Source organism: Chelonoidis abingdonii, chromosome 22 (assembly GCF_003597395.2).
Source record: "Chelonoidis abingdonii isolate Lonesome George chromosome 22, CheloAbing_2.0, whole genome shotgun sequence".
Classification (NCBI taxonomy): Eukaryota; Metazoa; Chordata; order Testudines; family Testudinidae; genus Chelonoidis; species Chelonoidis abingdonii.
Window position 1 is genome coordinate 12832200 of NC_133790.1, and position 24293 is coordinate 12856492.

Consider the following 24293-nt stretch of genomic DNA (forward strand, 5'->3'; position numbering starts at 1 on the left):
TAGTGAGTAAAATTGTATTTGTTTTTTCATTATCATCATCATGATAAAGGTAAGAGAATAAATGTTGGCCTGAGGATTTTCAGGTTAGTTTTGTTTCAGGAGTCATCTAGTCCCACGAAACTTAGAGATAAAATTTTTACAGCCATGCACTGACTTTTCTTTTTTATGATTAAATAACTGGGAAAAAATATTAACAGAAAATAATACTCTAGAGGGATACAACTATGAAACTGTTGGTTGTTTTCTCTCTAGAGTTATGGACATTTTCAGGGTGAAAGCTGTCAACATGGGGAAAAGATGGAAGATCATCTGGACAATCAGCTTTTGTTTTGGCGTTTTGAGTGTCTGTAAAGACTGACATTAGGAAATGTCTGTATTTTACGTATTTATGATGACTAACACCCAAGGCTGTATCAATTTGTCTCTTAGTAATTCAACTTCCTACAGAATGTTACGCAGTATGAAAATGACCCATACAGTCAGAGAAGTCATGAAGAAAAATCAGTCAAAAGCAAGGAAAAATTCTTTGGTGAAATGGAACAATCTTGAGCCTTGGGCTCATCAGAATTCTTTGCAGATTGCTCAGTGTTGCCCTTCATGCTTTTTAATCTTCTTTTCTTTAGTTAGCTTCTTTGGAATGAAAAATAAAGCCTTATAGCACAATACAATCTGTCTGTTCCCCATACTCCATTTTGTTTTTGTTCTCCTGTGGCCTCCCCTCCCTGGCTGCTAAGTTGTTTAGCAGGATGGCCCCTTAAAGTTGTTTACCAAGAGCCATTGCCCTTTTCAAAGGGATGGCCAATTGTGCTAAGTGGGACCACTGCCCTGTTCAAAGGGTTAGTCCTGTTATCACCTTGTTAAACCTGGGCTCGGTTGTAGGTGGACAATTCCGTTGCAAGGTCCTATTGTCGTTTTTAAGGTCCTGGGCATGAGTCACAGGGCCTCATGTGCTTTCTGAGTCACCTATTGCACAGGACTCTGCCTGAATGTCTCTGCTGCTCACCTGCCTTTTGTTTCTCTGGTCCCTCCTCTGGAGGCCAATCAAAAGTACTGGTTGGGAAACTGCCTTAAAGTTTGCCCTTAAAACCAGACATTTTGATCAGACCTCAGAATTGTTCCTGCATTGGCTGCCTGGTCTGATTCAGCCAGGGGTTCTGGGGGGTCCTTCTACGCTTTTCTCGTTTTATTTTTGAGGCATACCCCCGTTTTTTGACACCCCCCCCCCAAGAACGAATTGCTCTGAGAGATCTCCTGATTTATTGAGACTGTATCCAGCCTCTGATGATTTGCGGTGCTTTTACCTCTGCTGCTTCCTTTGGGGCTGGTAGATCCCTCTGTGTGAAATTTCTGTGAAATGTCTTATACTTTTATTTTTATTATTTAGCTGCTCTCTCTCTTCCCCAGCACCCAGACTTAACAGCACCCAGCATAGCTGTGGTTAAGTTTAGGTTTAGAGAATTGTTTTGTATTGTGTCTGTAGGTAGCGTTTAAGAATTGTGTGGCATTGGTGTTTCTGTTACTTCCAATTTCTTGTTAGCTTGGTTAAGTTAGGTCATAGATTAAGATTTGCTGTGTCTTTAGTGTGGTTAGTCTGTCTTCCTGCTGCCTTCCACCGAGCCCCAGTCCACCTCCAACCCCAGCCCTGGCTGGTTTAAACTTGCAGCCTGCCTGCCTCTCTGGTCTCCTGAAGCTCTCTCTTCTCTCTTCTCTCTCTCCTTGTTATCCCTTCCTCCACACTCTCTATTACCCCCAAAACCTCAATTTATTAGGTGGTCTAGTGCATAAAACCCATTGGTTTATAACTGCTCTCTCTCTAACACACCTCACATTTTTACATTTAACCTTGGATTACCAACATTTTCCCATTCAACTGTTAGTTGGCTATATGCTGGCTGTGACACCTTTTATAGTAGAAATTTGTAGTAACTTGTTACATTTTACTCAGTGTTAATTGGTTTACCAACTGTATGTCCCCACTATTGAAACCCCCATACTATTTGCTAAAAGAAAAACCCCTCCCCAATGTATTCTACCCTTAACAACCCCATACCCCTCACTATTGAATTTTCCCTGTTTTTTGCATTTTCTTAATAAAGTTTATTCTGCACCCCACCTGTGTGGTAATTGCTCCCCAAGATCCCATATACCTGCTGGCAGGGACACAATCTAGCTGCATCATTAATGGAACAGATGGTCATTTTTGTCTTGGACTACAAAATTGTATCACTAGGTGTCTGTCCTTTTTGGCAAGGTTACCTGCTTGAATTTAATGTTATGCAATAAGCGATATTAAAGATCTGAAAAATCCACAAAAACATGATGAGGGGAAAAATTAAAATGAAATCAGTGCATGAGGAATGATACGCTGTTTTTCCCTCACCCTCAGGAAACTGTTTCTTTGTACCTCATGGTGCATGGTCATTTGTGGTTCCAGGTCCCCTTTTAAAAAAAAATAGGTATGTTATATTTCATAATGAGATCTATGTCTGTTTGGTACGTGTCATTGAGATAATAACAGGTGTGTGTGAGAAGGAAGTAAAGAGCTGATGCTTGAAATATGGTCTATCCATTCTCCCGCACCATTTTCCATAGTTATTCCAGTCTTCTGGAATAAGGCTCTGAGCCCCAGAGATCATCCGATGCCTTCCTATAGCATCGCATCCCACTCCCTGGAATTCATCTGGTAAAGAGCTTTTCTGTGTAATACCCAGGCCCATTGATCAGTATGGTTACTAGTTGGCATGTAAACTTCCCCTTGTCTGTCTCTGAGCTGATGGTTTAGTTTGTTTGTTTGAATGACAGCAGCCCACATGTTTTTTCCAGCATATCCATGAGGCTGAAGGTGTGTTTTAACAGAAGATTGAGTACCAGAGCTTTGCCACAGGCAGGTCATTAAAAAATGAAGCTAGGGATTTATTAAGGGCCTGAGACGCTGAATACTTTCAAATCTCCATAGCTTCAGTGAATTGAGGGTTCTGCCACCTCACAGAACTTGAACCATTTTAGGTTTTAATGTATTCCTCACATCAACTGTTGTTGTGGACAGTAGTTTTCTTTTCATTCCTTGTTCTGAAGAATACAGGTTCAAGCTTGGAAATCCTAGATGCAGGGAGCTCTCCTTGCCTTTAATAGGAGTGAGAGGTGTTTGGTGATTTGGAGTGTATATGTCATCTTAATTCATTAGTGTGGAAAATTTCTGAGACTCAAAAATTAGAGATGGAAAAGGCCTGTTAGGTAATTCATGTTTATCTTTATCTTAACAAGAGTGAAGAAACAGAAAGCTTTACCTTTATAAAAAAAATCAAATCAAATCAAATCTATGTTTACTTACTTCCACTAGGTGGATCCTCTGTCTCTCACATATTCACTCTCCAGACATGATAATAAGAGGTTACCTTAGAGCCCTTATCTGCATTCCTGAATGCAAATAGTATCCCATGGTAGTGTAAATTTCAATCACTGATGAGCAGCTATGACCTCTGGATTGGGCATTTTCTGACAGTTGATGTCTGGCTGGAGGTATGGACAGCCCAAGGCAGAGCTGTTAACCATTAGGAAATGCTAAGCCCCGCGGTCCTGTTTATCCAGTTGAAACTTACACTGTAAAATCCTGGCTCCCTCAAAGCCTATGGTCCTACAGGTCACCCATAACAAGAGACATGAATGTCCTAGCAATCAGGTGATATGGTCTGTATGTTTTGAGCATGCACATCCCTGATCCAGAAACATCTCCTAAACTCTGCCAGCCTCCCACACAAACTATTCGTATTACAGGAGTAATCTGAGGGGGGCAGCACACAGAGGGCACAGTTGGGATGTTTTTGCAGGATTAATGTGCACCCCTCTCTGTGGTCCAACATTTTGGCTCCATATTTGGTGCTAACCAAGTCAGTGTCTTGTCTCTGGCTGAAAGAGAAAATATGAAAAGGCTATATCACATTTCCTAGGGACTGTCATATCATAGCAACAGTTATCTATCTCACTGCTGTGCCACTGCATCATTTAATGTTCCACTGCTTTTTCTCAAGGGTGGAATCCATGCCACTGTAAAAATTACTGCACATGAATTGGTAGCGTTGTTGGGTAATTACAGTACAAAAATGTATAGCTACAAAATACATCATTATTGACTCTATTTAGAATGAACTGTTGCTTCTGCATAAGAATATGGGATTTTATTCCTCCCCTTTCAAAGGACTTTTAATGGAAAGCTGAATATTAAAGCTGGTGAGAAATGTTTTTGTCAAAATGCTTTTTGTTGGAAAATGCTAATTTGTTGAAACTGAAACCCTTCATGGTGAAAGATCGGTTTCAACAAATTTCCCACGTCGAAAAAATTATGCCAAAAAAGTTTCAAGATTATTAAAACATCCCTATTTTTATATTTTTCAAGTGACACATTTCATTTTTTGGTTTAAAACAACTTTTTGTTTAGAAATATAAATTAATTTATAGGTTAGTTTTAAAAAAAGTGAAAAGGCCATAACTGAAATGAAATGTTTTGAATTATCTAAACAAAACATTTTGTTTGACCTGATCTAGATGATGATGATGATTGATTGATTATTTATTTTGCCTTTTTGGCTTGTGAAAAATTTTTGAGTTAATGACTTTTTAACTGACTTAAGATCAGAATTTTTTTTTATTTTTTTTTTTTAAATTTAAATTGCAGGATGGCAAAACTGTCCCCTGCCCAGCTATCCTTTACTATGTGTTAATAGTGCCTGGCTCCCTTAACTAGATGTGGCTTTTCTTGTCACTTTTTCCCCAAACTGAGGACTTTACATGGAAAATGAAAACACTGTTCCTGAATAATTTATGATCAACAGCAGAAACAGAGACTTTGTTCTACACTAGCACTTTTGTTGGCAAAACTTTTGTTGGTCAGTGGGTGTGAAAAAACATCCCTGACCTATGTAAATTTCATTGACTAAAGCACTGGTGTGGACAGCACTATGTCAGCGGGAGACTCTCTTCCACTGACATAGCTACTGCCGCTCATTGGGGGTGGTTTAATTATCCTGGCCAGAGAGCTCTCTCTTGCTGGCATAGAACGGCTATAGGAGAACGTACAGACCTGTGCCGCTGTAAGATCCATAATGTAGATATAGCCAGAGTCCCTGCCATTAGGAACTAGAAAATATTCATGTCAAGGAATGCATCACCTTACTGATCACCCTGATTAACATGGAGAGGCCAAAGATTCAGTGCTTATGGGAACTGAATTCCTTCTTTGCCCCTACAGAAAGTCTCTCTAGGTCAGAGTTGAGGATGATGTGAGAGGTTCACATTTCTGCTGCCCATGCTTTTGCTTGTTCTGTAATTCTATGGAGGACTTCATATCACTAGTATCAATCTGGCTTCTTTAATGGGCAGTAATAATACCATTCATAAAAAAGATTGCAGTATTGTTTGGAAACCACCCAGAAGCAACCATGATTTACTGACTATCTTGGCTTGTCAGGTCTCACTATTGTGGAGCATTGACAACATTTACACAATGATGTAAGTTACTACACTGTGAAAGCAATTGCCAAAGTGTCATAAAAGCTAAACAACCCTTGCCTTTGTGCAGCCTGGATAAACTGCTTTCTGTTGTGTTATCTAATCTCAGGGTTGACACTATCACAGCAATGTAGATTGAACCTAACCTCTTTTGAGGAAATACAGTCTTTGAAATACAAGAGAGGAACCAAAATGACACAGAAATCTGAGAGCCCTTGGTGTTTGACTTTAGGTTCAGATAGTTCAATACATTTCTCTTGCTAGAAATTGCTGATATAGGGATGTGTGCATTGGGATGGAGCTGCAGTCTAAGGGTATGTCTATACTGTGGGATTATTCCGATTTTACAGAAACCGATAATTGGAAACAGATTGTATAAAGTTGAGGGCACGCGGCCACAATAAGCACATTAATTCAGTGGTGTACGTCCATGTCCCGAGGCTAGCGTTGCACTGTGGGAAGCTATCCCATAGCTATCCCATAGTTCCCGCAGTCTCCCCCACCCATTGGAATTCTCCCCATACAGAGATCAGCCTCAGTATCTCCCATACTGTCCATGCTGGAGCTCTTTTTTGATTCCGGGACAGCATGGTCACCTGTGTTGATCAGCGCTCCACGCTGAGCAAACAAGAAAAAAATTCAAACATTCGCGGGGCTTTTCCTGTCTACCTGGCCAGTGCATCCGAGTTCAGATTGCTGTCCAGAGCAGTCACAATGGTGCACTGTGGGATACCGCCCGGAGGCCAATACCGTCGATTTGCGGCCACACTAACCCTAATTTGAAATGGCACCTCGTCGGGATGGAGTACAGATATCGATATTAAGAGCCCTTTATATCGAAATAAAGGGCTTCATTGTGTGGACGGGTGCAGGGTTAATTCGGTTTAACACTGCTAAATTCCAGATAAACTCATAGTGTAGACCAGGCCTAAGGAAGAACAAAGCCACATTACCTGAATTACCACATATGGGCAGACCTTCACCAGGATATTGGTTCTCTATACTAAATCAATTAATATATTATGTTTTTGTTTTCCCTTTTTGCACAGCTGACGACTCAACACAAGATGGTGCTGTCATCCATCACTTACATCGGCTGCTCCCTATCCATCTTCTGTTTGACTATCACTCTGGTCACGTTTGCTATACTGTCGTGAGTAATTTTAATTGTATACCTGGCTGAGCAAATATCACCCTGAAAGTTTGGCAGTTTAATGCCAACATTTTCATTTCAGACCACCGAACTGGATATTTTCAGGTGTTCAAAGGTTATTAATTCCCTAAGCCCCTTTAATTAGATTCTGCACATATATTTGTAACAGTTGGCTGGTTGTTCCTCAATTTAATTTCCCAGAATGGGAAAGTCTTTAAATAGCAAGTTAAATCCTTGTAATATATATCCTTGTTTTGCCCTGGTTTTAGAATTTGAAAAGAGGGTTTGTGGCTGGTATAAGGGCTGATCCTGAGGCTGATGGGAATTTAGCTTGAGCAAGGACTGCAGGATTGGGACTTCACATTTGCCTTTATGTTCGTCTGAAGCAAGGCTGTATAGAGAGGCATGACAGGATGCAGGGGCAATTCTTCCTTCTTGTCTCCCATCCTCTTGTGCTGCAGGCATTTGGGAAGGAGTTATTAGAACAGCCACTGAAAGCTTAGAGAGAAGAGAAAGCTGTGGCAAAGCCTCCGCACCAGCACCACTTGAACTCTCAAGGTGAAACACTGCACCTTTTGAGGTCAATTTGAGTTTTGCAGTTGCCTTCAATGGGGCTGGGGTCAGGAATGGCGGATGTTCCCTAAAAGGGGCAGGGGTGGCACCGGCACCTGAACCATGGCCCTATCCCTCGTGCATCCCTTCTCCCTGAGCCCCCACCCTTGCACTGCCTCTTCCTCAGAGGCTCCACTCGTGTGCCACCTCTTTCCCCCAAGACTCTGCCCCTGCCCCCCACTTGGCCTTTTGGTCCCTCTCCCCCGTCGCTCACTCTTACAGCTGGTAAAAAGTGATGGGGCCATGGACCTCCCTCTTCTGGCACTCCGGCCAGAATTTCACCCTCGGGGATTAAGTGGGTGAAGTGCTGCATAGCATTTGTGCTGGCCCCTCTGCTTTGGGATGAATTTCACACCAGGCTGGGAAGAGTTTTTATTTTTTGGTTACCCTATTTTTTGCTTTTAATCTGCTGAGAATACATCATTGCTTGCTCCTGTCTTATTTCTGTGAAGACCCTTCCCCAATATTACTAAAAGCAACTTTATGAGGGTAACAGTGTAATTGCTAATCAGCTTCTCTCTAGGGAGCTAATACAGCTCACTAGTGACCTATCTGGGGACTGATGCAGGGCAGTAGTCTCGCATGGTCCTCTGCACAGGGGTGAATTCCACCCACTATTTTTTCAGAGAAGTTTGTCAACTAGATATAGGAAAATTCTTAGTCATTCTTCTAGCTGGAGTTCCCTCCACAGTATTTTTCTTTCATATTTTAAGCGGCTGCCACTAACTTGTACCTAAAATTAAGGTTGAGTAAATCTTATACTGAGCCTGAGCAATTTCTGAGTTGTGTCACTTGCCCCTTGACTTAGACACTGAACAAAATACATTGGGCAGCACACTGCAGTATAGAGGCCAAAAAGCAAGGTCATGCAAATGAGAATAGGATGCACTCAGAAAGGATCCATATAATGCCAGCCAGTTTTGTTTACCACAGTGAGAATTCAGATAGAGAGTGAAACTCCCAAGGTTGGATTCATAATATAATTTGAGGCAGGAGCAATTACTGCTGTATTTCCATATTCATAGACAAGTCATTCACCTGCAGATACTAGCACAATGCAGCATTATAAAAATATAGAAATGATGGGCTTGATTCTCTGCTCACTCACTCTGATGTAACTCCTTTGACTTCACTGGAGTTACTCCTGGTTTAATCTGTGTCAGTGAGATGAAAAGCAAGTCCAGTGTAGTTAATTGTGATGAGCTGTGAGATGATTTGGCTATGAAAGATACCAGGTACAACCATATTAACACAGAAACTAATTGTTAAAAATGAAAATGGGTTAAAATGTCATTTACATCATTAAAGAAAACCCCAACATCCCCAAATTGCCTGTTACTCTTCTGAAGAATCTATAGCCTAGACCCTGATTTCAAGTTTTATTGTCTAAAAGATGCTCTATAATACTTAGTCCTGCCATGAGTGCAGGGGCCTGGACTAGACCTCTTGAGGTCCCTTCCAGTCCTACGATTTTATATATAACTTTAGAATTGACGCTGAAATATAAAATACTCAATAGACTATAATCCTACATTGGCAGATAGGAATGGGCAAGATGATGGAATAAATCTTTCCTGTCTCTAATTTATATGAATTTGGCATATATTTTTCACACAGAACTGAAACAATTATATCACATCCTACGTTTTGTTTTCAAGCAGTTACTCTACCTCTGCTGGCCTTGTTTTCCAACAGGCCCGTAGTAGGACAAACAAATCCAACAAACCAAGTGAAATTCACTTGTGTTAAAGCTCTCTGCACAACTTCAGCCTCCTGTTAGTAATGTGAAAGTCCTTTAGTGTCCTCTCCGTACTGGAAGACTTTTGCTGTTGAGCATTTGAGACAGTTAGGAGGATGAAATAGTTTCATTGTTCAATGAAATGTATCATTGTTTGTTTTTTATTTGTATAACAGTAATATCAACTGAACTCAGGGCCCAATGTGACAGGTTCTGTACAAACACACAGTAAGATACAGTCTTTGCCCCAAAGAGCTTACAATTTACATACGTAAGGCAAAGGGAGGGAAGGGAAACAGAGGCACAGAGAGAGGAAATGGCTTGCCCAAGGTCACACAGCAAATCAGTGGCAGAGCTGGGAACAGTATCCTTGTCCGTTGAACCCAGTCCAGGGCTTTAGCCACTAGACCAACTGCTTCCTAATCATTTAAGGGATGATTTGACCACCCAAGTCTAATTTCTGAGCATCCTGTTAAGAGGACCAGGTTCAGAAGCTGCATTAGATGGGGCGTTTACTGCCCTACACCAACAACAAACCACTAATTGTCATGTTTATTTAGTTTGTGATATTCCTTCTAAGTCTCACGGTCTGACTGGGTCATGCATGGATGCACTGTGCAAGGCTGGGGCTCGAAGGCACTATGATAATATATCACATGGAAGCGCCAGTTCCCAAAGGGCTCCAAAACCTACATATGTGTTCTTGGGCAGTCAGCGCCTTTGCTAGTGGCAGATCTACTCCATGGATCCCTCACTGCTTCTGACTGTGAGAGCCGACAGCGGACGGGAGAAGGTTTGGGAAGGAAAGGAATTCTGTTACTTCATACAGCTCCCAGGAAGACACCTGGGCTGTGGAACCCACAGGGAAATGGGAGACATCAGAAGGCTTAAAAGAAGAGCTTGGACACAGGTTATAGTCACAAGGCTGAATTATACCATTCACACACAGCATTTCTTTGAAACCATGCCATGCCACTTAAAATAATGTGATTAGTTTTTTGCTGGAGGACAGAGTCTCATTAGACAACTGAAGGGAAATGTTGCAAACTAGTTTTAAATGGCTGTGAGCTAAGCAGAGTAGAATCTCTCGAATTCTTCACTTCTGTACACACTGGCAACAGATAATCAGTTTCAAAGGGTGTCAGCCTTACTTACTTTCTGGATTGGTGATGCTTCAGTTTATATCTACATGAAGTTCATTACTAGAGAGAGACTTGCACTGTGCAACACTAAGGGGGGAGAGATAGCTCAGAGATTTGGCATTGGTCTGCTAAACCCAGGGTTGCAAGTTCAATCCTTGAGGGGGCCACTTAGGGATCTGGGGCAAAAATCTGTCTGGGGATTAGTCCTGCTTTGAGCAGGGGGTTGGACTAGATGATCTCCTGAGGTCCCTTTCCACGCTGATATCCTATGATTCTAAGTTGTCTCTTTGAATTACTTGTAGGACATAGACAGACCTCTATCTCTCTTCAATAACTGGGTGTTGGCTAAAATGATGACAAAAAAAGCTATACTTGTTTTCCACCTAGTCTGTGTCATTGTGTCATCTGGTGGTGGGCATTACATGACGTATCATCATGAGCAGTTGGCAGTGCGGTGAGATGTGTAGAAAAGATGGAAATACCTATCTTTGTGTACAGAGAGTACTATTACTCATGATGCCAAACATCCAGCCCAGTTACTGAAATGGTTAAAACTGATAGATAGGGACTGGCAGGCATTGGATTAAATAAGAAAATCTGCTGTCCCTAAATATTCTTCTCTTTTTAGAATCAAATTATGTTGAGGATCTGAAATATTCAGGCAAGTGGAGGTTTTTCACTTCCTAGTTCTGGTGGGGAAACAAAGCAAAAGTGCAGAAAGCTTTTAAAAAAGTGTATTCTCTTAGGATTTTCAGTCTGCTTTTCTAGAGCTGAGAGAGAGAGGTTCCGACTTTTTGTACTGTGTTAATGCCCAGGTGGCATAATCAGGGTCAGGACCCCACTGAGCTGGGTATTGCACAGATACACACAAAGATACAGTGCCTGCCCCCGTGAAGCTGGCAGTCGTATCCAAGTCAAACCTGAATTTGAGCCTTTTTAGGTTCACTCATTCCTACTGAAATAGGCATAAAATGTTTGTGTTGAATACAAGATAAAATCAAGCTGTGATGTCGTTTAGGCTGGATTCTGCAAGATATGGAGGGTCTTCTGCAAGGTGCTGATCTGTGCCCACTGACATCCTTCGGAGCGCAGCACCTTGCAGGATTGGGCCCTTTATTAATACTCTTCCAATCAATACTAGTAGAGCTACTTAACGTGCAACTCAATCCTTTTGGTTTTTTCAGTGTTGTGTCAGCATATTGGGGAACCTGATTAAACACAGCTCAATCTTGAAGGAAGAAAGAACTCAAAACCACATAATAAAAAATAACCCCATGCAAATAAATCATAAATGTATTACTGCTTCTTGGAATATTGTTCTACTCATGAGCCTTTCCTGCTTCACCCAGCTCTGTCAGCACCATGCATAACCAGCGCTACCACATCCACGCCAACCTGTCCTTTGCCATCCTGGTGGCTCAGATCCTGCTTCTTATCAGCTTTCAATTCAGCCCTGGAATGGTAAGTATTGAAAAGACCTTTTTTGTTTGTTTGTTTTTGGCAAGTCACCTCCATGGAAGTAAATACAGCATGCCGAGCGCAAGATAGTGTGTATTACAACCTTTCTCTTGTTTTAAACACACATCTATCCCAAAAATCCCAACCCACAGCACAAGAGAAAGCAAGTTAAAGGCTTTTATACCCCCCAAACTGTTTCATCGCTGCATGCATCCATGCTTGGCATTTGCAAAATAAAAACAGAGATGCTGATGGTCAAATGTATGAAACTATTTCTATTCTGTTCCATTCTACTTAGATTCTCATACTGCCCTCATCATCATAATGTCCAAACACCTTATGCATTAAGTGATCTAACATCTGTCATGTTTGGTTCATCCTTTCTCTCCTCTTCTCCCCAGGGAGGAAATTGCATATGCTTTAGTATTTTGTGTCGGTAGGATTTTCCCCCAGTATGTCTATGTTGTACTTTGTTCACATTAGACAAGGAAAATTGAAGAAGTGGAAGGAGACGAGGTTTCTGGTGGTCCTAGTTCCTGTGGCAGTTAAGTTCTTCAGTCTTGGACTAGCTCCTGAGAAAGCTCTGTCTCCTGCAAAGATGAACTTTATTGTGTCACAGAAAGTTCTGTTGTGCGGAGGAACAGAATTGTTGACCACAGTCCTTTATCCTGGAGTTTTAGATGATTTTTTGGCTGTCATAGCCTTAGGCAATTGAGCGAATTGAAGATAACGACCAAGACCTTAAACTTGATTCAGTATTCAGTGGGAAGCCAGTGTAGAAAGAGAGGATGTGTTTGATGTGGTTGGGATAGCCATGCTGCTGAAGAGACATGCTGCTGGGTTTTGCACTGGCTGGAGTTTCCTAAGGACTGGTGGCTCCGTGCTCCAGGTATAAGTATTGTTGTCGTTCAGGTGGAAGGTGATGAAGGTGTGCATGTCCAAAGCCAGGTCATCATCCACCAATATGGGACAGAGTTTCTTAGCCAGGCAGAGACGGTAGGGAGCATTACTTGAGGGTGCTGCTCTGTGACAGCATTCCTAGACTATGGACTGAATTGACCAATTGTAGGTGTGTACCTGTTTGCAGGAAGGGACCCCTCCCACCATGCAGTTCTTACTAGACTTTGAAAGCAATGTACGAACTTATCATTTAAAACTGTGGGTCATACTGAACCCTGAGATGCATTAGTCTTCAGTTTATGGACACAATCCTGCAGATGACAAGTTCCTTGCTACAAGCAGCTGCAGGATCAGGACTGATACCATTTGTTAGACCAGAAGAATAGAGATGTGCCAAGTTACCCACAACAGATGTAATGAGCAAATAGCTCTGGCTTCCCACCAGAGGAAGAACATGTAGTTTGTTACCATTGATGTACTGCTGTTTATGTGTGGGGTTTTTTTGTTTGTTTAAAAGCTATTTAAAATTAATGCAGGATCCTAAGATGTAAATTCCCTCCTGCATCAGGAGAAAATCATATTTTCAGATAATATTCCACAGTACTTCAGTTTTTTAATAGAACAAAACTTGGCTGCTTTGGAGATCGGCTGCTTTGGAGATCAGCTGCTGTACCATACTGCTTCTGACAACCAACCTGCAGGTTCTTATTCATCTGTCATTCTTTCTGTTCTCACTACAAGCAAGTATGAGAGTTGTGTGCTTTTAATTTGGACAACAAAAAACATAGGTAAATTTGTATTCAGATGAACTGGCATCTTGTGGGCTTCTGGTAAGTTAATAATAATATCTGGCATGTACATAGCAGTTTTCATCTGAGGATCTAAATACACTTTGTAAAACTGGGTATCCTTATTTTCATTTTACAGAACAGTCATCTGAAACACAGAGCGGGCAAAAGACTAATAGAAAATCACCCAGTGAATCAATAGCAGAGCCAAGAATAGCATACAGGGAATCCTGATTTCTAATATTCCACCATCTGGAGGCTAGGGGCTATACTTTTCTCACTAGTGGTCCATACTGCCCTGCTCCTCACACTACATATGCCAATATGGCCCTGTGTTTCTCATGTCTTGGCACCCCTGCTTTGGATGATGGTGATTTTCAGCAGCAGTGTCATTTGTGGGGCCATGGCATTTGTCTCTCCACTCATGTGTCAGCCCCTGACATGTACAGCTCAGGGAGAAAGGTTGGCATAAAAACATGAAGGAAAAGTGAACAATTCAGCCCCAAACTTCCTATCAGCTGAAACCTCAGCAGTTCCTGAATGAGCAAGATAAGGTGTGGGAGAGAAAATGACAGTGAATGCTTTAGATGGAAAATTAAAATGCAGACAGCAGAAAACAGCAACAGTGATACAATCTGAAATAGAAAACAAGGGAAGCTTCACACTAAAATAATGCTCAATAAATCAGGAAGGATGCTAAAACTCCACCAAGAGGACAGTCTGGGGGGAAATAAAATACATATAGGAGTAACACAACATCGACAAAAAAGACTCTCTCTTCATGATCTCTCTCTTGCAATTTCTACTGATATGGGGTTTTGAACAAAAGCCCTTTGGCTCCTTATTCTCACCTGCTCTCCCCACCTACTCTTCTAAAATGCTAAGAATTCTCAATTGCTTTCTGGTGAAAGCTCCTTTTTTGGATGGCTCTTGCGAAAGCTGACTGTGTTTACCAAGCTCTGGCCTCTTATGGTCCTGTCTGCAAGCCTACATGGATGGTTTAATTAAACTTGTTTACTTAAGCTGCTTCAGTTAAACTGATGCAAATTCCTGTGTAGACACTAATTTCATTTTAAGAGTTCTGTATTTCGATTTAGCTTAAACCTTCTCCAAGTTGACTTGAGCTAAATCGAACTAAGCGTACTTTTAAACCAGAATTAGAACAGCAATGGTTTAACTGAAATGCTTTAATATCACACCTTAAGTAAACTGGAGCAATTTTGCCTGCAGACAGTCCCTAAGCCAATGTATGTAACCTCTCTGTGTTTGCTTCCCCACCAGTAAAATAAGGATGATTATATGTACATATAATTATAAAGGTCTTTAAGAGCTATGGATGAAAAACTCTTCATAAGTATTAACTACATGATTATTATTGTTTTTGTTTGTTTCTGTGTTCGGATAGATGATCCTTGGTGTTACAATTCATCCTTCTTATTATTCATGTGTCCTTGAAAGCTTTTACTTACTGAGTATTCTGCTGTTACTAATTTTAAAACTGATTACCCTTAATTGCTATTTTAATTGCATGGGCTGGAAGATACTGCACAAAAGAGAGAATTTACTCTAGGTGGTTTGTTTCATCTTCTCTTTCTGCTAGAGATGACCCTATCTCGTCAAGGCAAAAAAAATTCTATAAACCCTATACACAACACCATGCTCCAGGTGTCTCTCACCCTTAAAATCCCAGAAGCTTGGACAGGATATCAGGGGAATTACTCAAAATTGCCCTGTTCTGTTCATTCCTTCTGAAACATCTGGAACTGGCCACTGTCAGAAGACAGGATACAGGGATAGATGGACCATTGGTTTGACCCATTCTTATGTTCTTATATTTTCAAATAAAGTGTAGTAACAATTAGGTTGATGTAGCCAAACTAAGTACAGCAAAGGCCAAGGAAGGGCATTATTTCAACAGATCATAGAATATCAGGGTTGGAAGGGACCTCAGGAGGTCATCTAGTCCAAGCCCCTATCTAGTCCAAGCCCCAGATGATGCAGCAATACCTGAAATTACCACTGCCCTTGGATTTTACTCAGGATCTCTCTAAACCACCATGGAATCTGGGTGCTTCAGCCTGGATACCAAAGAGAGCTGCATGTAGCCCAGTGTTTGTGCCAATCGAGCAGATCTCAGTTACATTACCTGTTCATTTGTCATTTCTACTACATTCATTTTGTAGAGTGAGCACAAGTGTAGGCAATTCCATTATAACCATAAAACAGAGGAACTCTTTCCCTTAAATGTATTTAGCTCCTTATAAAAAATTTAATCTCTAAGACTTAAACAATAGGGATAAGCTGGCATTATATGTTCTACAGCTCTCAGTACAGAATTAATCCTGAAGTCACCTGGGCCATTTTCTTAGAGTAGCTTCTGCACATACCGTATTTTCTCCTACTGACAGGAACATCAAGCATCTTTGCCATCCGAACAGTGGCAGCCAGAGTGGATTTTCTTAAAAAAGTAAAAAAAATTGTTTTCACATGCTACCAAAAAAAAAAAAAAAAGCCAGCGGCATCCAGAGACCTGCATATTTGTGTGGGGGGGGGGAGGTGGACAGCACAAGTATTTACACAAAATAAAATGACGTCTATAGTGACCTAGAGGCAGTAAATAGCCTTATGTTTTATTGGCAAAACCCAGTGTGCATCAACAATTATCTGAAGTTCTGCAGTTGGCATATTGAGCTGTTTTTCACTCTGTGATCCTCTGAGCAGTATTGAACCATAGACACAGGAAAGAAAGGATAAAGTGACTCCACAAGATGAGAAAACAGCTGCCTTTACTTAGGCTGCAGTCCTACAGGTATCTACCTAAACTGAAGATCAAATGATGAGTGCAGCAGTAGATAAATAGCACATTTTCATATTTTCTTTCTTCTCTTTTCTTTTTTTTGGTACTGTAACAAAACTGCCAGTCCAGCTAGGGGCACCATGATATGCTGGATTCAGACAATTTGCCCAAACGAACCTGTATTCATACTGTGTCCATGGATTGCATCAATCTGAATTTCTTTTGCTTTGCTCATCCACTTTCTGTTTCTGATATATCTGGTTGGCTGGGCAGCAAATGGATAGCTCACATTTTACAGATCTAGCCTCTATTGCAGGTTGGTTTTCTGTTGCATTTATTTATTGGGGGGGGGGGGCAGCTTCCTTATGTAAATCAGATAATATTTAAATGGACTCCATGTTATTGTTTGGCCTCTGATATTTATGATGAATTTAACCAGGATACTTTTTTTTAGGTTTCACTAATGAAGAAATCCAGTTGTGGTCCAATGTAACCAAAACATTTCAAAATTCCTTATGTATTAGTGTTGTACACTGATTTGGGTGTTGTGAAGGAATAGTGGGTCAGCCACTGGTCTCACATCAGTTAAATTCAGAGTTATTTTGTTGCAGTCAGTGGAGTTTTTATGGATTTGTTACTGGTATATCAGAAAAACAGGAACTATGTCCCTGCTCCAGTTTAGAACCTCTAGAATGCAGCTCAGCTAGGACTGGGAGAGTTCAACTCTCATTACATTATCAAGTCTCTAAACACCCCAAAAAAGCGTGAAGTGCCAGGACATGGCAGCTAAGGTTATACAACAAAGGGAGCTGCTGATTTACATTTGAAAGTAGTGGAGGCAGCAGACTGGTTCCCATTGGCAACATTATTCCCACACATAGGCATCCAGGGAATTGAAGCATTACTGTGGGCTTTGCCCAGGTGAAGGAAGGACTCTGGGAAAGAAAATAACTGCTCTTTTGTCTTCTCGCTTAAATGGGTTGTAAACTAGCAAAGGCCCCTGTGAAATGCAGTTGGTGTCTAAAAAGCTTTTTGAGTAATATTGTCAAAGCAAAGCAATCCGGACATCATCAGTATGCTGGAAAAGATGCAATATTGAGATGTATCTGGGATTCATTCCAAGGAGGCCTAAATTATACCTTAACCTAAAGGGGACTAAACAAGTGTGTCTTGCAGTAAATCATCCACAACCACTTCTATCAGATGGCTATGTAATGAGAGAAACTAGGTATGGTGGGACAGCTTTGCAAAGCAACTAGCAGTGGAAGAGCTGTGTGCATACATGAGGAGCGGGGAAGAGCATAGGTTTAGCTTTTGCTGTTTTTATAAGACAGGCAGTTATGGGATTTGGCAGAAAATGTCTCTCTTTGAGGAATATATCAGTGATAACAGTTACGGTGTCAGTCCCTTGGGGAAGTTGACAATTAAAGCCCATGCTTGTATTTCCTGTATTCTGTATGAAGCTCATGAACACTGTACAATTGAGCTGAATATGACCTAAGAAGAACGTTTCTAGTCCAGCTACAAAGTCCTAGCGGGCATTTCTCTCTTTATCAAGAATTCATTTGTTTATCTTCAAAGCATTTTATAGATAAAACAGAAATTACTATTTCTCCTTACCTAAATTGGACTACCCTACTTTTTGGATGCCATGGTGGCCAGTGAGACTATTACTGTGTTCACTTGGGCTCTTAATATATTATTCACAAAAATGCCGCCTCCTCTGGATCCTTCTCTAAGGTCATCAGTTTTCCTTTTCCCAGAATTTCTCTGGCTTACTGTGCTACAAACACAATCAAGGAGTGTTTGAGATGTCTGAAAGAACTCAGTACACATGACTCCCAGTCCTCTGCTCTAACCCCTAGACCCATCTCTGGCAAATATGGCTTTGTACGCTGCGCACTGTAACTTACAGTGGGAAATTGATGCTATTGGACAGACAAGTGTGTAATACAAGCTAGATGGCTACCATAAGGCAATTATAACTCATGACCTAACTGTGACTCATTATAAGCCAATTTGGACACTTTTTAAGTTGTAATGTAGCTTTGTGAGACTTGCTGAGTTGCTAATGGGAAAGACACAATTGGAAATGCAATACGTTTGAGTCCAAATGTCCTATTTTAAATATGAGGAGCAGCAGACTAAGGAGGGACCCACTGGCAATATAAAGTTAGAAACTAAGACCCAGAGTTTTAAAGGTATTTAGGCTTTGCTGTGCTTAGCACTGCAATGCCTAACTGATTTAGCACAGTTAGTGGGATTTGGGCTCTTAAGTGCGTAAGTCACTTTTGAAAATAAAACTTAGGTTCCTAAACCAGTTAAGTGTTGCAATACTGAGTACAGCAAAACACCTAAATAGCTTTTAAAAACCTGGGCCTGAGTTAAATGTGTCACTTTATTGAGGTTTCTCCTGAAAGCCACATGCACTGACTTTCACTAAACCCTTGGAAAAATTCAGCTTCTCCTCCTACCACAAGTCATGTCACCCTCTTGCTTCCAAATCTCCTATTTATCTCATATTCAGTTGTCTCTAGAACTACCTCACCAGGGGGTTGATGCTGCACTCTTGAGTGCCTCTGACTCTCATTGACCTCAGTGAGCGTGGCTGGTATGGGGCAGGCAGGGGGTAAGAAAGAGGCATCTGATTTGGTTCTCTTCAGCCCATCTGATACAAATGGGTTTGTCAGCTAGTTTTTCTAATTACAGCCTGGGCTCCTTAGACATGTCACTTTGAAGCTGTCTCTCTTGTGTTTTATTATTTTTCTTTACTAACCTTTTATTCTAGTGTGGTTTCTTGCATACTGTGAAAACATAAAAAACCCAAACTGATTATGGGACAAATTCAATAAGAATTTTGACAAATTATTTTGTTTTGCTTCATATGGTAGGTGCCTTGCAAAATCTTGGCCATTCTCCTTCACTTCTTCTTCCTGAGTGCTTTTGCTTGGATGCTGGTGGAAGGATTTCATCTCTACAGCATGGTGATCAAAGTGTTTGGGTCAGAAGAGAGCAAACATTTATACTACTATGGGATTGGATGGGGTAAGTGTTTAATAACAATCTCTTCCTCATCTCTTTTAACTTGCAATAAGAGCTCATGTATGGATCCTGGCCACCAAATTTATATAGTGTAGAAAAAGCTAAACTTTGGGAAAGCATTAAATAACATGGTACAATGTGATTTTTATCTGATGTGCCATCTCTCATATTAAAAGTGTCTCTAAATAGACAAAAGAAGGAAGCAGTTGTAACAGTGATCACAGTCTGTTTTGCAAATAGCAGGTCTGTTAGGTAGGAAGATGCATCACTTTTGTGACCATACTTGGAAGTACATAGATCCTAATCCAAATCCCATAGAAGCAAATGGAATCAACTCCTTTGACTTCTCTGTGAGCTGGATCTGATCCTTAGTCATAAGGCCAATAACAGACTAAGTGGGGCTCTTGCAATATCCATGTGTTATATTTCTGGGTCTGCCACTTACTCATTTTGTGACATTGGGAACATCAACCTGTACTCCCCTATTTCCCTACCTGTGAAATGGATATAACAGTTCAGGAGATTTCATTAGCTGTTGATTGTAATATACTTTGACAACCTTATGTAAAAGGTGTTACATAAGAACTCAGATTTAAGAATAAAAATGTGATTGTAGGATTCAGGAATACTGAACAGGGCAATTCACTACTTTTCAAATGCAGGATCCAAAATATGAGCTGCATGCATGGCAAAGTGAATAAAAACAGCCCACTACGCCTATCTTATTCAAAACTCTTTACACAAGACAAAAGATATCTTGCTCTCATTGTTTTGGAGACGTGTGAATGATGCTTGGCAGAGCTCCACAATTAGAAGAAGAAAAGAAAGTGATATACTGGGACAAAAGGAGGTGTGAGAAAAGATAACAAAGAACAGAATACCTATATCATTATGGATAATTTCAAAAATATTTTAAAACAGGCATTATCTTTTCTCCACTGATTCATTTGGAAGCTGACTCAAAACTAATTATAACAATAATACAAACCTACTGCAGTCATAATTGGAATATTTAATACCTGTTCCACGCTGCAGGCCTTGGCAGTAGCAATGCCATTCATTTACATATTTCAGCTGCTCCTACTTTACATTTTTTCAGCATGACCTTTTTATTCTGATCCTCACTTTCTTTTCATTAGAAGAAGGTTTTTTAAAAGGAATTTTCTTCAAAGTGCCTCTGGATACACAGTCTTGGGTAACATGGTCTCCACCATATTGGAGGAGAAACTCTAGATTAATTAGTTAAGACTTCCTCTCCCTCCCCCCGTTTTGCCTCTATGAGAAAGGTTAGATATATCAAATCCATTTATAGCTTTGTCAATTGCCTTGGAGAAAATCCCAGGGAGAACAGCTGGTGTTTATTGAACATGCCAGATAATCAGTGACTCTGTTGGATAAGGGAAGTCCTTGGAGAAAACAAACACTCTTATTGGTTGTTTGGGCAGTTAACTCTCTTCTTATCATTCTCCAAATGTACTTTAATTGGCTGCATGAGCCATGACTCCCACCACCACTTGGTTCCACTGCCAATGGCCAATGAATGTTCCTCACTGGCCAGTTTTTATAGTTGGGTGAAAATAGAAGGCAATTAAAAATTCCAAGCAAAGCTGTCAAAGCTTGACTTCTAGTCAATTTTTTGAAAATCGCTTCATTTCACAAGTATTCTCAGTGGTGCTACATTGTCTCTTCCCCCCTCTACCCATGGTTGTATTGACTCATGTAATAATAAAGAAACATGGAATCAGTCACCCCAACTGGCACATTGGTTAAAAACAGAGCTTCGCTGCACGTTGGACACTGGATCTAAGCTGACTTCTTCTAGGAGAAATAAACAAGAAAAGAGACAGAAAGGGAGAAATCTTATTCTTTTCCCTTTTCCTAACTGATCTAAAATGAATTGAACAATCAGGAAAACAAATTCAGAGAAGGTTCTTTTTGAGTCTGACTCTTGCAGGTGAAATATGAACCCTTGGGATAAGAGCTCTGAGAGAGACAGGGGTCTGGTTGAATGCAACAGTGTATTAAGCCATTGACCCTGAATTTCCCATTTTCATTCATGTTTGACCTGCTTGTCTAAAGACTGTTTATTGCTGTTACCTTTTCCACTTTATAAATTATAACCATACAAGCCTTTTCCATATTGAAATTAAACTCACTTTGCTACTTGATCTGGCTGTTAGTGGACTGCCCATATTGTAACTGATTTGAGGGGAAAGTCTGCACTCCTCACAGCAGATGTGTTAAAACTTGTTAAATTTAATTTAACTTAAGGCTGGGAAGATGTCCCCCACTGTACTTTCCTCCTACCTCCTCTGGAGATAGTGAGATGAATATGAATGAACAGGACTGTATTGACTAATGACTACTGTGCAAATCACCATCTCTCCATGCCAGAATTCTATGAATTAATGTCATGTGCAGACTTATGGAATGCATCCTTCAATCTGATTGGTTTAAATTAGTTGTGTTCCTTAAAGAGTGACCAATTTACATGCCTACAATGCCACTCATGCATCTTACAGCTGTTGTTTTCCAAAAAAGTTTTAAAGCTGTCCTACAGTGCTGTCAGCAAAGTCCTGTGAAATATTTTCAGAGAAACCAAAGAACCACCAAGAAAAATTCCCCCATTTCAGAATGGTAGCCGTGTTAGTCTGTATCAGCAAAAACAATGAGGAGTACTTGTGGCATCTTGGAGACTAACGCATTTATTTGGGCATAAGCTTTTGTGGGCTCGAACCCACTTCACTGGATGCATGCAGTAGAAAATACAGTAGGAAGATACATATACACAGTACATGAAAAGATGGGAGTTGCCTTAGCAAGTAGAGGGTCAGTTCTAATGAGACAATTCAATTAAAGTGGGCTATTATCAACAGGAGAAAAAATCACTTTTCTAGTGGTAATCAGAGTGGCCCATTTCAAACAGTTGACAAGAAGGTGTGAGTAACGAGGGGGAAATTAGCATGAGGAAATTAGTTTTTCATTTTTGTAGTGACCCATCCACTCTGAGTCTTTATTCAGGCCTAATTTGATGGTGTCCAGTTTGCAAATTAATTCCAGTTCTGCAGTTTCTCATTGGAATCTATTTTTGAAGGGTTTTTTGTTGAAGAATTGCCACTTTTTAGTCTGTTGTTGAGTGTCCAGGGAGGCTGAAGTATTCTCTGCCTGGTTTTTGAATGTTATATTTCTTGACATCTGATTTGTGTCCATTTATTCTTGCGTAGGACTGTCCGGTTTGGCCAATGTACATGGCAGAGGAGCATATGCTGGCACATGATGGCATATATCACATGGTAGATGTCTGCAGTGAACGAGCCCCTGATTGGTTTAGGTCTATGATGTGTGCTTCCTTTGAAGTAGATATGTGGACGAGCTGGCACTGCGTTTGTTGGCAGGGATAGGTCTGGCGTATAGTGTTTTTGTTGGTGTGTGTATTTACTGGTGAGTATTTGCTTCAGGATTGGGGGCTGTCTGTAGCAAGACTGGCTCTGTCTCCCCAAGATACTTGTGAGAGCGAGGATCGTCTTCAGGATAGGTCATAGATCCTTGATGATGCGCTGGACAGGTTTTAGTGGGGTTGAAAGGTGACCTAGTGGCATTACTGTTACTTTCTTTTGTGGGCCTTTCCTGCTAGTAGTGATTCTGGGTACACCTTCTGACTCTGTCAACTGTTTCTTGACTTCAGCAGGTGGGTAACTGTAGTTCTAAGAATGCTGAATAGAGATTCCTGTAGGTGTTCGTCCTTCTAGGGATTGGAACAAAATGCGGTTGTATCTTAAGAGCTTGGCTGTAGACAATGGGAATTGTGTGAATGTGGTCTGGATGAAAGCTGGAGGCAATGTTAGGTAAGTAATATGCGTAGTAGGTTTCCGTGGTGGTGTTTATGTGACCAATCTGCTTATTGCACTGTAGTGTCGCAGGAATGGATCTCTTAATAGCTCGTAGGTCAGAAAAGGGACCAATTCGCATCACTAGTCGTGACCTCGCTGCACAAAGCAGGCCACAGTAACCCACCCATCCACTTTTATAACAACCCCTAACCCATGACTGAGTTATTGAAGTCCTCAAAATTGTGGTTTGAAGACCTCAAGCTGCAGAGAATCCACCAGCCAGTGACCCATGCCCCACGCTGCAGAGGAAGGCGAAAAACCTCCAGGGCCCCTGCCAATCTGCCCTGGAGGAAAATTCCTTCCCGACCACAAATATGGCGATCAGGCTGAGGTTGGTGGTGGGATGGAAATTGTTGAAATCCTGGTGGAATTCCTCAAGGACCTCTTTCCCATGAGTCCAGATGAAGATGTCATCAATGTAGTGCAGGGACGTTATGCGAGGAGAGCTGAGGAAGCGTGTGTGTGTGTGTGTGTGTCTTCCTACTGTATTTTCCACTCCATGCATCTGATGAAATGGGTTTTAGCCCACGAAAGCTTATGCCCAAATAAATGTATTAGTCTCTAAGGAGCCACAAGTACTCCTTGTTGTTCTCCCCCAGTTCAGGTTATACTACAAACTTATACCAGGTTTACTGGGGTTCATAGTTCATTTGTGTGAATTTAGGCCTAACCACAAGAAAGCCTGAGCTAATTTGTGGTTTGGGTTTGAAATCACATGAGATTTGCAGGTTCATATCCTTTCTGTGCAGAAAGGAAGTTTTGGATTGAGATTTGATTTGAGATGAGATTTTTGAACCCCTAATGTCAGAAATGCAAATCCAAATGGATCAAAATGTAAGAAAATGTTCTTACAAACTGTTCAGAAGTGAAACAGGCAAGTGTCACATGGTTCTTGTTTGAAGAGGCTTTTAAAAACGTCTATTACTATGAAGAATAAGGATATGAATCTCATTCATCGGGGAATTGGCTTACCGCATAAGCTTTGATACATTAATTAACAAACAATTCATCAATAACTACTGCTAGAAGATACATTTGTCTGTGATTTGTATGCATAAGAATATGTTTAGCCTTTTTTTTTCCTGCTCCCCTATGCTTAATATTAGCATTTATTATTTGTAAAGTGGCAGTGGTCTGCCCAATAGTGTACCCAACACAAGGAGAACCACGGTGTCCAAGTCTGCAAACACTTATTGTCAAGCAGCAATAACTCACATGAGTGTACCACTGGCTTTAAATATTGCATTGTGCCCCAGGCTATTGCAGTG

General features: G+C 40.9%; 1 protein-coding gene across 1 annotated transcript in view; it reads left to right on the plus strand.

Annotated features, from left to right (window-relative positions):
• ADGRD1 (adhesion G protein-coupled receptor D1) overlaps positions 1-24293 on the plus strand; it is a 266747-nt gene that overhangs the window by 173719 nt on the left and 68735 nt on the right. The window contains exons 16-18 of the mRNA XM_032805984.2: positions 6555-6658; positions 11500-11611; positions 18985-19138. Of these exons, the coding sequence (XP_032661875.1) occupies positions 6555-6658; positions 11500-11611; positions 18985-19138 (370 nt within the window). The remainder of the gene's footprint in view (positions 1-6554; positions 6659-11499; positions 11612-18984; positions 19139-24293) is intronic.